The following is a 15,395-nucleotide window of genomic DNA, read 5'->3' as shown; positions in this document are numbered from 1 at the left end:
CACAAATATATGTCTCAAAGGAGTATGTGACTAATTTCTGGCACATGAAAAAATCAATAAACTAACTGGATAAAGTTTAAATCTTGAATTTATATTTGGCTGAAATATTGGAAACAGAGACACCGGAAATTCCTAATATTTGCTAATATATTGCTCAATCGTACGCAATTTTCGATCATTATAAATTGTTTTTTAATTATAAAAATAATTTGTTCCAAAAAAGTTGTCTAAATGGTTTTAAGCTGCAACAAAAATAAAAATAAAACTATTTACTAAATAGTAATGTCAAAAAGAGATATCTTCCAAAAAAAACAGTGTACTACTATTCGTCAATTACATTTTCTTTTGTGATTAAATATTACTCATCTGTGTGTCACACAATTAAAATTTCGAAATTTAAATTTTAACCGTGAACTAGAACATAAATTATTTATTTTTAAAAAATTATATATTTAAGTCTACATAAAAATAGAGTAATAATTAATAAATTAATGAATACTCAGTTGTTGAGTTTGCTTTGATGTAGTCTCTTGTTCAAATGGAGTATAAAGATGTTGTTTAAGAGTATCACAGAGAGAATATAACTCGAATGTTCATTATATCCACACAAAAGCCTTTGATGTTTCATTCCAAATATCCAAACAAAGAACAACTTTTTACATATATTTTAAAGTTTTATCAGTTTGTATTAATAAATACATGGCAATATATATCACTTCAAATGAAGTTTGAGGATACATTAGTGGTTGAAGTCCTCAATGACATCAACAACCATCTCAACTTTCTCAGTAATGAGGGGCATGCTCCAAAATGCATTAAGTGGCTGTACAAGAACTACCAAATTAGTTGATCCAAATGATGTGTAGTATATAAGTATCAAACTTCTCTCAGGGCAAAAACATGAATTTTCCGCGTGGTGTTGATCTGCTTCTTCTCAATTCTGGAGCCAATGAGTTGCTCACTTCCTTTGAATTCCGAGCAATTCTATTGGCATTGGATGGTTTATCTTCTGGTTTCCTGAACTCAGGATTGAATGAATTGTTTACCTCAGCATTTCGAAGCATGTTGTTTCCACTTGATGGTCTGTCTTCATATTTACCAGCTAGAAATGCTTCAACTGTCTGTGATATTTCTCTATATGAAATCAATTAGTTAATACAAAAAGTAGTCGTTTGATAGTATGTTGATTCTCAAAGAAGTAAGCCTTACCGTTCAACGTTTTGGGAGTTCCTTGAGAAGCTTCTTGGAAGATTTACATTACCAAACCTTATGGTTCCACTTATATTGGATCCAACAAATCCATTCTCATTTTCAGACTCAGAAACATCGCTTCTCTGAGCTTCATCGATCATTCCACCATGACATCCATCAGAAAGTAAGGTCACTGAAACATCTGATTTAATCTGTATTTTAGTTGATAACTGATGCTTGGATTTGATCTTGTTCTCATTTTTACTTTTCCTGATTGCACCTTGTCTTACATTAAGCACTTGCTTAAACTGCTCCTCGTCATGTTCTGGAATTTTCCTGTTGCTCATCTTCTGGAGGCTATATAGAACATCAGAGATATTTTCTTGCCTGGATTGCTCTCTTGAACTCTGATATCCTCTCGTTCTATCTGAAGAGACAATAGCCGGCATATTGGTACTAGGTTTATTGATGGTGACAGGAGCTCTACCAGGAAAAGGCAGTTTCATTACGGGTTGATTTTCAAATGTTTCAGGCTTGTTTCTGCTTCTGACATGAGCACCTCTATCTGTTGATATTGATCTTCTAACGGGTGGCGATGGTGATCTCCTCATGGAGGAGGCTGCTGCTTTTTCCTCAGTGAGCAAGGGCATTTTTGGGATGAAATCCTTGTCCGTGAACTTCGAGGGAAACTGAGACCTCCTTTGTTTACCTGATGAACAGCTTCTTACCTATCTCACCACAACAGAAGTAATTAACAGTTGCAAGTATGATATGTGAATGTGATGTTTTACTTGGATTTCTAACTCATTTACCTCTCTAATGTCATCTAGAGGACGCTGATTAGCTTCCGTTTTCAAGCTACCATTACCAATGTGTCTCATCGTTCGTAGAGGTGATGCTTGCCCTCGAACACTTACACCACTTTTTAGGAGTTCAAGTTCAGCTTCCTTCTTCTCCAGCACTTGCTTAAGGTTTGAGATCTAAATCAACCAGAAACAACACAAAGACATCAATTACAGGTACAAGAAATTGTTTGGTATTGTCAACCAGTGATTAAGAAGTTAAGACCTCTTCTTTCATGTCACGGATTTCACCAGTTTCTTTGTTAGATCGAGCTGCGCCAAGATCTATGGAAGCAACCCTCTCAGCAAATTTGAGGGTGCTAACTGTTTCTCCAAATGCATCTGCCTCTGGATTTATGTGCACGAACATCAACGTCTTTGCCTGACCACCTGTTGTAAGGGAGTACAGAAGGTAAAAATGTTACTTCTCAGGATTTTCGGTCTTTTTCAGCAGGATCATGCATGGATATAACAAGCCTAGCTAGTTCGACATAGGAATACTATCATTATTGGAGGTGAAAATGATTGCATTAACGAATTAAACTCGAAAAAGATGACCAAAAAGTGATCATTATCTACCTAATGAGTCTTGTAATACTTGAGTAAGCTTGCTATTTCTGTAAGGAATATGTGAGCTCTTTTGTGCAAGAGCAGAGATAACATCTCCTAATGCTGACAAAGATTTGTTTATATGTTGCGCCTCCTTCAGTCTCTCGCCAACAGCTTCAGACTTATCTACTCTCTCACTTCCAGCTAAATCCACAAGGTGAAGGCAGCCCTTTAATGTAGATCCAGATACCAACTCTCTTCCTCGAACATGAACTGTCAGAATACTGCAAAAGTAGGAAGTAAATTAAAGAAGAATAACATCATGCAACAGTTCATAATGTTTATCTGCTTTTGTAACAGGTACCTGTGAGACCTGCTGCTCCTCTCATTTAAAGCAGTAGCACCGACAGCACGGTTCTTCTGCCCAATTCTCATCAAATCAAGAACATCTTGAGTGCATGTAACTGGAATCAGACTAGCATCAGGTACATTGAGGCCATTCAGTTGAGAGTTATTTCGTATTTCCAATGTATGAAATGTCAAGGTTAGACAACTAAATCCGAATTGTTTACTGTGTAAGTGTTGCAGTTCAGGTGAGCATGTTACTATTTAATTCATAATATATCTATGTGTAAAGGATATCGCTTGTTAGCTCCGTCAATGACTAAGAGATCTCTCACTTGTTCGTTATATATCTCGATCATTTGAACTCCCACTTCATACTCTATCATGTCCTGTCTTGCCTTTGTAGTGCTGAATAAATCACGCAAAGCACGATAATTTACACCCCATGTCTCCTCTGTGGTCAAGTCAGGACCACTCTGGAAGCATAAAATATATGCATTTGTAAGATATCAAAATGCAACATACTGTTATCAATACTTGAAGTAACACAAAATTCAATCCCATAAAACAATATATCACTTAAAACTACCATGGTGTATGTCTTTCCCGAGCCAGTCTGTCCGTAGGCAAAGATGCAAACATTAAAACCATCAAGGACAGTCCTAACCAACGGTTGAGTGTCCACGTATATTTGTTCTGAAAATGCAAAAAGAAAGATGTTGATTAAGAGAATACTCCACAAACTCAATCTTGTGATAAAAGAGAATGAAATGTGCTACTTATTATAAATAGAAAAAGAGATAAGGTGCAAGAGAGAGGCATGAATGAAGACATACGTTGAGTTACTTTAGTTCCAAAGACCTTGTTGAAAGTGAAAATCTTCCTAGCATCTTTACCCTGCTTACGAGGATTGACAATCATGATATCTCCATTTTCTCCGATATAATCTACTGTGGACTGCATATCAGGTGGTCCTGAGAGGAAGGGCCTAACTCTACAATATACTCTTATTGTCCCTGGTGAGAAGTAAAAACTTAATTTCCATGTCACAAACATTTTATATGAAAATATGAGAATTGAAGAAACTACCTTTTAGGTCCTGGACTTGATTGTAAAGCAATCGATTTTCTTCCAATACTTTGTGATAAGAAGACGAGGCCATCTCGAGTCCCTTAATATGGTGCACTGAGGAAAATCACTTTCAGAATCAAATGCAGTAAAAAGATTATAGAAGTTGATAGATGGAACAGAAGTTTCATTCATTTTTGTACAAATAAGGACATTTGCATAGTACTAACCAAGCCTTCTAAATTCTTCTTCCCATCCTGACTTATACTTTTGAACATCTAGCTTGGTTTCTCTGCAAAAGATTTTGAGCTCCTGAACGATAAATTAACGAGACAAGAATCAGTCGTTTCCTCGTTAGTCTTTATTGTTTATTTGTGTTCCATACTATTTTCTACCAACAAATTGTTATCCATGATTCAGTCAACTTGCTGTAGTCAAATTATCATACCTCCAACTCCTTTTGTTGAACATCAACTATTTCTTCATTGGCAGCGGTAAAACCATTATTACGCCAGCTGCTTTCACGTTTCCCACCACAAATGCATTCACTGGAGACCAAACTAGTTCTGTGGCGCAAATAGTTTGATATGGCTTCGAGAACTTCTGATCTTGATAAAGGACTGCACTCATCTGCCAATATTTTCTTCAGAAAAAGTCTGAGCTGCAGTTGTCAAAGTAACTATCAATCTACCACATCCGGTGACAATGCTAATTGGCATTAACATTGGTATTACACAAGAAAAAGCCTATGATAAAGTTGCTGTTGTTACCTGATTGCTCTGAGAAACCAGCAATCCCGAGAAGTTCTTGACTACTTTCCTCAGTACAGCATCAATTACCTGCATATGTTCATCCTTAGTACAAAAGAAGGAATGACACTTGAAATTTGTCTAACATGAGATGTCTAAATGAAATGCATATACCAACTACTTGATTGCTGATAGATTTTACAAAAATTGTATCAATCTAACAAGCTGCGGCTTGTATAAGGACGTGCTGTTTTTATATAAACTACACATAGTCTTACCTACCATTGAATTCAAAGGGAAGTCCTCAACTCCATTCCTCTCCATAAGATAAGCTTGTAGAAGCCCGAGACCAAAGCGATCAAAGAGGAAGGTCAGTATATTAGCAGCATTTGATTCTTCAAGCGAGACTTCGCTAGATAAATGGAGAAATTCCAACAGCTGGTCGAATTGTGATGACTCGGAGTCATCCACCGAGTCATCTGCACTGTCACTACCACCAAATGAGGACGGTGATCCTTTAGGACAGGACGTGATCCTGACAGTTCCTCCATACTTCCAAACTCCAATTCCTCCAGCTTGTTTCCATTCATAATATCCTTTTAGGCACAAAATGCAGTCTACAACTTTGTTTGATGAACCACCCTACAAGTTCAAAACCTTTGCTCAATACAATGTAGCTTGGAAAAACAATGTGAAACATACTTACATATAATCCGCGCCAATGTGAACAAACTGATTAGTCTAACCTTTTCAAGATCAGATGCTTCGAATGTTAAAAGCTGCATTTTGCCAACAGCTACAAGAAAATTCCTCATGTTCTCGAAGTATTGAATAGCAGATTGAGCTGCACATTCTGAGGACATATCGACCACTGAATTCACCACCACCTAATCTCAGGTATCAAAACATAGTTAGTTGCTTAAATGTTCAAGAATCCCTTCTTTTAAGGACATAAACTATGTTTAAAGTTACTAATCCCACATTTTATTGTTTATGTTTTGTGCATTGACAGTAAGGGATATTGTAAAAAAGAATTACACCATCAGTGTATATAACTTAAAATCTTTATGGTAACTAACTGAAGTTATGTTTTAGGTGACCCAATAGCGTATAATTTATTTTATACTAGCAATATGTAGAAGTTCAACTCTACTATAAGTACCTTGTGAACAGCACCAGGATTGACTTTGTTGAGGACATTGCAAAGAATGAGGCCATTGCGAAGAGCACAACGGAATTCTTCTTCACTTGGTTCTTTTGGGAGCACCTCCGATGCACCGGAGTCCATCTGCCTCAGCCATTCCGCCGCCTGGTACCTCCTTGCAGCTGCAAGTAATTAATATCTAACTTTAGTTAGAAATTTTAGAAGTAAATTAATAGTGTCCTGTATGGCTTAATTTCCCCATGCATGGTATGTTCCCTAAAAACTTATATTAAGAGTATTATTAGTGATTCGGTTATCATATTATCTGTTATTGCTATTGTTACTTCTTTGTTATGTTTAACATGGCTTCTGGGAACCGTCTTTACTTTCACAAGGTAGGGGCAAAATTGTATACACACCACCCTCCTCAGACTCCACACTCCACTCCCACATTGTTGTTGTATTAGTAATATTATTGTTCTTATACCTCCATTCCATTTCAGGGGAATGAACATATATATTCATATATTGGTTATATTTTACGTGACTCGAACTCCTAACCTATATATTGGAGGTGCTTAAAAAATTATTAATCTTTCTTTAACAAAGCACTATCTGGGCTACTGAGGCTCCTGCAAATGGGCTCATAGACAGGCAATAATGTATAAGACATAGCCCTACTTAACGGCCAAATCATTTTTTTTCCTTACAATTTGCTTTCATGTACTTTTTTTCCTACCTAAAAATAGAGGCTCCTGAAATAGACCAGCCTTGAGGTCTAGTAAAAGACAGTGAGTCAAGATTTGAGATGAGATTTAAAAAAAAACATTAATAAGGTACAATTATTAAGGCATGAGAAACAAATCTCAAAACATATTCGATACTACAAGAGGAGGATCTAGCTTTAAAGTAATGATTTCATGTGAACTCAGTAGAGCTTTAGCTTTTGTCAGACTTTAAATTCTAGATCTGCCTCTGAATACTACTCTTGAATATGAGTGCATTTTGGCCCACATGTACATAAAAGTAGAGTTTTATTATTTGGATCCAATCTTTATCTCAAGTCGTATAGCATAAGGTTGGTAGTGCACCTTCGTGTAATTAATGATTATCAACTTCTTTTAAGCATCATTCAGGGAAAATACAATTAATTATCCTAATTTGTTATCAATTTTTGTTAATTTAACTTTGTTTAGGCAAAAGTATAGTAATGGGGGTGGACCATATTGGCTACTAGAAACTTTTTTTAGTCTAAAGACCAGTGAACCAAATAACTCAAAAGTTCCCAACAACTCCACAACATCATGATGTGAGGGACATTCTTTTATTTTTTTAATTATTTTATTTCATCCTTTTCATCTTAAATTTAAATTCTTGGTGCAACAACACCACTAGTACCACTCTTAGAATCATCTTAGTTTATTTTGTTCGTATGTATAATCGTGGTGCCCTCATCAATTTATACATACGACTTGTTATTTTTCATAATTGTCTAACCAGCGAAGCTAAGTTGTGATAAGGATATTCATTCAACTGAATCACCCTTGCTAGAAAACTATAATGCACCATAATAAATAATATTTTTTTGTTATATACAAATGATTAAATTCTCTTGACGTAAGGGAATATTCTAATATAGTGGTAAAAGATTATTACAAAATTTAATTATGATCAAGGTTCAAATCTAAGTATGACATTTTAGGACTAGTAACTTTTCTAGCTTTGCCACTAAGGTCATGACCCTATGTAATTTGTTCTCATTTGTTTATAATGGATAGAATTATCTGATATCTATATACTATGCACCGAGAGTAACGTGTCCGGACACTATTGTTATAAAAAAATAATATTAACGTACCTGCTTCTTCAGCTTTTCTTTGAGCTAAATCACGATCGTTGAACATCTCCTCAGTGTAAGAAACTTCATTACTACTTGAATTATAACCCAAATTTCCCTTCAATCCTCTCAAATTCTTCGCTGGACTGTTGAACAATGAATTGCTCTGATTTTGATTACTCTCTTGTGGCATCTTCAATCTCCTCAATAAACTTTAAACAAAACACGAAATTTAGCCCTCAGCAATAAATAGCGGAGCCAGAATTCTCACTAAGTGGCTCAAAATATGAAAAAATAAATATATAAAGAAGTCAAATGGCATTCAACATCTAACAAATATTTTGATCGCGTATAAACAGCTTAAGCAATTGGCATTAAAAGTTCATGCAAATTACAAGTACATGAATCATAAATCACATTTACTACTTACTATGGTTTTACGAATGAAACAGAGCACAGAACACATTATTTACTTACTAAGTAAGAAATTGAGCATTAATACAATCCAAAAATGTGAAGAATAGCAACAATCAAAGGTCGCGCTATAATTTTGAATTTATAGGTTCTGAATTCAAGAAAATGTATTATTTGAGCAAAAACTATTAAGTTCTACCGAACCTGTAGACGAAACTCTAGCTCCACTGATATGGTATCAAAATGAAGATTCAGTGTACCTGTCAGAGAGTGAAAAATGAGTAATCGCCGGTGCCGGCGCCGGAGAAAGTAAGTGAACTGCAAGTCTGCAACGGATTCTGGAAAGTGAAGGAACAATGAAGAAGAAGATTAATTAAAAGGCATTAAACGGTTGTGGAATTTTGGATCTGAAAAGCTAAACAATATGAATTGATTGATCGAAAAAATTAACGAGCTTCTCGTGTTTGGTAATTAAGGATTCAAAAAAATATAGGGAGAGTTTTTTTTTTTTAATGCAACGGATACAGAGAGACTCTGTTTTTTCAATGGAAAACAAAAGTTATCTTTATTGGACTCTATTTTTAACGGTGAAGTTCACGGAAGTTGAAGAAGCATACAATATTCTTTTTATTTGGTTATCATTTAGTGTGTTTTATTCCTACTTTTTAAAGTAGTACTATTATATTATTCATAAGTTCTGCTTCTAAAGAACTAACCTCTATTAAGCATGAAGTCCATTGTTAAATGGCAAAACTAAATTATTTAAACGAAAAGATGTGTAATTTTATGCACATATTATTCAATCTTATCGATAAAATATTAAATTATCATAACGTTTATAATAACGAAATTCTTTGAAGGGAGGTGAAAGAACTGTTAAGGAGTTTAACGGCTTTTGACGGCGACGGGAGAAGTTCCACGTGGCGAGCTAAGAGAGCAATTCAGGTGTTGACAGGTGGGTTCCACTGTGGGACCCATTGAACGTTGAACTGGGCGGCAAGATCTAACCCAAACAGATGATATTTTTCACTTTCCATTTAAGCCCTTCGACTCTTCTATTTCTTATATTAATTTTTTTAAGATAAATTATATATTAAAATAAGGTACAACGTTAATATTTAAAATGTTTAATATTATAAGAAGTCGGATGAAAAGAAATTCTCACGTTCAATTTTGTAGTAGGGATGGAATTAAAAAAAAACTATCAACTATAACTCTAAAAAATCTTATTGCAATTTTATTTCTGGGACTCAAATAAAAAAATACCTATCATTTCACTGATTATTATAACCTTTAAAAGATTAACATAATTTTAGGAGATTATTGAAAATTCATTCGAAATGTGGGTGAAACTTCATTTTTAAAAAAGGAGAGGACAAAAACTATGTGTCCTAGTAGATTCTCTGAACAAATATATTTTATATATAAAAAAAAATTCAGGGTGAGGAATCACATAATTATCTTATATTAAGACGGAATACCACAGACCACAGTGTGCTTAAACATAAGAAAAGACAAAATACTCACTATTTTCAAAAGGATACATTAACAAATCAAATAAAAGAAAAATATAATGACATATAAATTCTTAACTAAAAATATGACATATAATGAAAAGGCAAAATTCATTGTGTGGTATTTACTAGTTGACATAGACTTTTAGACTTATCGGATAACGTATAATGTTATTATTATTACAATATTTGTGTTTGTTTATGAATATTTATTTAATTTATTTTTCACATTTATTTTATTTGTTATGGTAATTATATGAATTGAGACTAAATGAAGATGTAAGAATTCATATAATATCGATCATAACTTGTTAATTGAGACTAAGGCGTTGTTATTTTCGATTGTTTTTGTTAAATGTTTGGGGGTTTGAACATATTTAGAAAGAAGAAAAAAAAGAGGGAATATATAAATAGAAGAAAGTCCGTTAGTATAAAATAAAAATGAACGTTACGTTGGATACCTTCTTTTTAAATGATTTAAAGAGGCAAAAGTTTATCATGTCACCTTTTACTGTACTCTATTGGACCACTTTTAATAATCTTCTTAATTTTGTTATTTTACTTAGTCACACTTGTCTCCTTTGTGCTAATTACTACTGGCCTCACTTTTGATAAAACAAGCAAGAGTGATGGACATGAATAATTAATTTATACTAATGGTGTGTTTTCCAAAATAATTGTGAAAGGATTAGAGAACAACATGAATTGTGGTGGAATGATTTGCGATTTCTTTATTTTCAATCAGAGGTGTCTGGGTTCGAGTTCTTGGGAATGGAAATAATACATTGCCCAAAAAAATGGGCTCTGCAGAAATTTGATTGGATTTGACAACTATCGACAGATGAAAAAATAAATTAGAAAGAGGAGGCATGCACCATTATGTGTGATCAAAAGATTTCTTGATCATGCTTAATTATGATGAGGTCCGTTGACTATTAATTGGTTAATTTCTTGAATGATAAGGTTGAATTTCTACTTTTGTTGCATGTTATATCTATCAAACCTTACAAATTAGATATATATACAAGGTGTAGAACATTTCCTTGATCGATTTCATTCATATATAGAAATCTATAATTAAAAATACTTACTATCCTATCGTAATATTTCATAATAAAAGAAAGAAGACATGAGAATTGAACTCTTGATCTAATATGTAAAGGTTCATGGAGTCACCACTGCACCAAAGTGCTCTCTTGAACTTTTCTTTGTTCAACTTAACTCTTTGATCGCACTCTTAACTTTATTTCAAACTCTTTATTGAGTCTTTGATGCATCGGTTCGTATATGATAAACCATGGTGAGTTAAGGTATTAAAATGAGATGAAATACACCTAAAATCAATAGAAGAAAGTTATTTTGAAAGACGCACAATTATGTTTTCATGGTATGGTGATAATATAAGTTGAGCTAAAATGGAAAAAGAATATGACGAATGAGGTTTAGTTTATCTAAATCGAACTTTTTTAAGACTGACACATTGATAGTGTACGATAGTATGGGACAACAACAAAATAAAGAAAAGAGATAAACTAACTAAACCATTCTTGTTAGCCGACAATGCTCAATGGATAATAATCTTCATAATAATCTTAATTTACCTAGTTGACTAATTTTAAGTTCTTTTGAGGTGAGTCCGCAATTGTGGGGTAATTTGTGGGATTGTGTATATTATATAGTTTTTATTTAGTGCATGAAAGTTGAAGAAAGGAATAATTTCTTTCACTTTTGGGCTTTTAGGTGGGGAAAAGATGATCACTCTTTCTTCTTTTTAACCCAACAGGCAATGGGCAATTATGACTATACAACCCCTAACTAATTTTCACTATACTTTTTGACAAAAAAAAAGAAGAAGAAAGAGAACAAGAAGAAAATGATTATATGTTGGCATGATGCTTCCAAATGATTCCTAGGGACCAAACCCCAACTATATACAAGACTTTCGAGAAGGTGTTTATCATCGTCATTGCAGTGAAATTTTATGTTTTTATATACACGTTAAATTGATAAGAAGTAATTATTGGGCTTTAAAGCAACCTCAAAACTAGCTTAAGAGGTCAAGATTGTCTGAAATTATAGAAAGAGACCACATTTTCCTTCCACAATTGACGTGGACTTGAACTTATGGTTTGGATATCTACTACATGAACAATATAAAACAAGGCTCAACATCGACTAAAAAAAGATATAGATTTGATCAGACAGAACTCAAGCCTAAAAGCTATTTTAATAGGCGAAAATTGCTCAAGAGCATATAAGTGGCAAACTTACCAAATGTATGGTCCATGAATATTTTCATAGATGGACCAAATTTATGGCCCATCAATATTGTCAGTGCCACTTCCATAAGAGCATATGGGCTTTTTTATCAATGGACTAGTAAAACCACAGCAGCCTAAATCTTAGTGGGCTATAAGGATGACAACATTCTCTATGTGGTGTATTGCTTATCTATTTGTCATTGCCATCACACTACCAATTACGTAGCACCATAAAGATTGTAGTACAAAGGTAGGTATTCATTAGAAGTGTCGGATTTGAGCCTTAAAATGAAGTAGGATGTACCTAATATTGAGTATACTTTCTGGCACAAATTCAGACTAGTCGAGCTCACTATAATAGCTACTAATTATGTTGTTAATAGTTGTTATGAAAATATCGCATTATACTTTAAGGAATGTGATTTTAACCGAATCTCTTTTCATACACAGACATTTCTCCTACATCCAATATTGCTTATGTGAACTTGAATTTGTAAAGAAATGGATCACGAGCGTGTGCGAGGGTTATTAGATCTTGAACAATTCTTTCCTTGTGAGTTAATTTGAAGTTGAGTTAGACATAATTCATTTCTTTATAATATTAACAACAAATATTATTTTATATATAATTATTACATAATTAAATTTTAAAATTAAATTGATTTTTTTTTTCAAATATAGAAAAACAAGTCACAATCGAGAAAGTAATAGTGAGTTTAAGAGATAGATTTTGCTTAATCCATGGTCACACTAATTCAGATTTGTCGGTTGATACTGTTTTGGATTGAGTAAAAATGACTTTGAAAAAATTGAAAATATAAGGGAAAAAGGACCAATTGTGGAGCCCTCCTCTTTGATTTTTCTAATTATTGCTTAATTAATACCTAACTTAATTATTACAATCTCTAAGTGCCAGCAAATGTGTCACACACATCTAGACCACTATTGTCTAGTTGATTTTTGTAATAAAAAAAATTCTCTTATTGGTGAGAAAGAAGGAAAAGGAAAAAAAACAAATAATTTGAGTGAGACATTTTTCATAGCATTCAACATTTTTGAATTAATTTCTGAGGTCTGTTTGGATAGCATTCAAAATAACTTTGTCGAATGAATTAGTGTAAGTGATTATTACATGACATAATAGCGAAGAAAGTGATAGGATGATTGAGATTTCTCTAATATTGTTGATTAGAGATTTTAGTAACGAGTCATATAAATAAACGTGGTGTATAGAAAGTCATTGACCTTTTAATTCTCAAAGTAACTTTAAAAAAATAAAATTGACAATCTCAGTATATAAAATTCTTCATATTCTTCTTAATACAAAATAAAATTATCAGGATACTGAATTTCAAATATAAGATGATTAATAAAAAGTGTTTCTTCTTAACGAGTCATATGCCATAGTACAATACTAAATTATCGGACTACAGAATTTCAAATATAAGATGATTAATAAAAAGTGCTTCTTCTTAATGAGTCATATGCGATGGTACAAAACTAAATATCGGGCTACTGAATTTCAAATATAAGATGATTAATAATAATAAAAAGAACATGATTTTGCAATTCAATCCTCATGTTTCTGTTGTTTTAATTTTAATTAAACTGAAGGTGTTAAGTAAAGAATTTGTTCTTTCTTTTTATAATAGTCCAAGCATATCCAAAGAGAGTTAGAAAAATAGCTATTGAAGTTAACACTTAGATTGTGAGTCAAAAAAAAAAATTAATCAGAAGAGATTAGAAAGATTAATATGATTTACTTATTAATGACTGTAGAATATACAATTACTCTTCTTTTACCAGATTTTTCTTCACCATGTATAGATAGAAAATTTATAATTTTTCAAATTCTCACTATTTTTGGGTTATTTTTCTATCATTTTCATTGTGTTACGTATTGAACTTGTTATAATTTTCTAAGGGGGAAATAAATAAATTAGATTTTATTTTATATTTAGGAGCAAGTCAAATTTTTGAAATATTATTTATATGACCTTTGAGAGTTCACCCGACAATATATTATCCAAATAAAGAATAGATAATTCAACTGGAAAAAGATTTCTCTGATTATGACTCAGAAGGAAAAAAATAGTACTAATAAAAAGAAACCGATTAGCAAAATTTTATAATTTAATAAGGTTTATACACAGAAAGAAAGTCTATATGTTAAAACAACTTTTCTCTTCTTTGAGAAAAAAAAAAAAGAGATTAGGAAATTTATGTATTATTAATCTTCTGAAAGTATCAAAATAATCAAGTATGATATTTCCAGTTCTTTTGGAAATTTATACAAATGTTAATTATGTATGAAATAGTTATTCATATATAAGTTATCCCACATTCTCTTCTACATAAAATGATGCATAGATTTTCTCATAATTTATATGAATATTAATTATGTTGATTTTTGAATTGCTAACCAAAAATCGTATTAATTTTATGCATGAATAATTTATCTCTTAACCAACTAAAAATATGATATTACTTATCATGATTATTTTATTTATGACTCCCTCCATTTATTAAAATAATTAAAATGACAAGATAAATTCTCTTTGCTAGCAAACAAACTAATTTCCTTAAACAAACTAAATACATATTTTAATCACAATAATATGTACTTTCTTATTTAATATACATTTAATCAATATTCAATAATAAATACGCTTTAAATTATATGAATCTCAACCTATTTTTTTAAGGGATAAGGGATGAAGAATACCTTAACTTTGGCCGAAATTGTTGTTACGATACCAAACTTTATGAAGGATCTTTTACCCCCCATGAACTATTTAATAGTATATTTTTTACCCCCTGAACTATTTAATAGTGTATTTTAAAGGTATATATGTGCCCACGTGGACACATTACTATTTATAATTATGCATTATTTTTTATGTCGACGTGGACAAATATATATGTTTAAAATACGGTATTAAATAGTCTGGGGGTAATAGGTCCTCATTAAAGTTTGGTATCGTAACAGCAATTTCGGCCAAAGTCAGGGTATTTTTCAAACCCTTATCCCTTTGTTTAACTAACATGATTTATGATGAGATAGTTGAAATCTCCTACCCTTAACAAATATGTATTTTCCTTTAATTATATATGTGTTAACGTCAATTGAAATAGGTTTAAGGATACTATTTCCTCCGTTTCAATCTGTTTATTCTGATTTTCTTTTAATTGGTCTGTTTAAAAAACATGCATCTTTCTTTTTTTATCGATTCCTTAATTTCGACTTTTTACGTCACATGTTTAAATCCACTAAATTCAAAACTCCTTTTCTTGATATATCAAAGTGACAAGTAAAAATAAAAATCTATTTTAAAAATAAGTGACAAATAAAAGTGAATGGAGGGAGTAAAACAAATTAATGAAGTATAATTAAAGTAGATAAAATATTTTAAGTACTTAATGTGTCTATGTGCTAAAAAATAATTGAGTGCCACCATACGGCGCTTGATAAATTTCATGA

General features: G+C 32.3%; 1 protein-coding gene across 3 annotated transcripts; it reads right to left on the bottom strand.

Moving 5' to 3' along the window:
- Positions 1-601: 601 nt before the first annotated feature.
- On the bottom strand, positions 602-8,673 carry LOC102602476 (kinesin KP1). 3 transcript variants are annotated; one of them, XM_015308153.1, is made up of 18 exons: positions 8,344-8,673; positions 7,747-7,937; positions 5,907-6,070; positions 5,491-5,631; positions 5,027-5,386; positions 4,766-4,834; positions 4,444-4,656; positions 4,226-4,307; positions 4,017-4,112; positions 3,764-3,943; positions 3,517-3,623; positions 3,225-3,403; positions 2,947-3,111; positions 2,613-2,866; positions 2,260-2,423; positions 2,004-2,171; positions 1,210-1,919; positions 602-1,134 (listed from the first exon to the last, which is right to left on the bottom strand). In XM_015308153.1, the coding sequence occupies exons 2-18, from the start codon at positions 7,916-7,918 to the stop codon at positions 888-890; spliced, it is 3,471 nt and encodes a 1,156-aa protein (XP_015163639.1). In that variant the 5' UTR covers positions 7,919-7,937; positions 8,344-8,673; the 3' UTR covers positions 602-887. The 3 variants fall into 3 exon arrangements, with proteins under 3 accessions (XP_015163639.1, XP_015163638.1, XP_015163640.1); XM_015308152.1 differs by having other exon boundaries at positions 8,400-8,673; XM_015308154.1 differs by having other exon boundaries at positions 1,012-1,121; positions 8,400-8,673.
- Positions 8,674-15,395: the final 6,722 nt, after the last annotated feature.

This window comes from Solanum tuberosum, unplaced genomic scaffold, assembly GCF_000226075.1.
Source record: "Solanum tuberosum cultivar DM 1-3 516 R44 unplaced genomic scaffold, SolTub_3.0 scf00076, whole genome shotgun sequence".
In the NCBI taxonomy this organism is placed as follows: Eukaryota; Viridiplantae; Streptophyta; class Magnoliopsida; order Solanales; family Solanaceae; genus Solanum; species Solanum tuberosum.
Note: the sequence above shows the minus strand (reverse complement) of the source record. Positions and strands in the feature narration are given on the sequence as shown.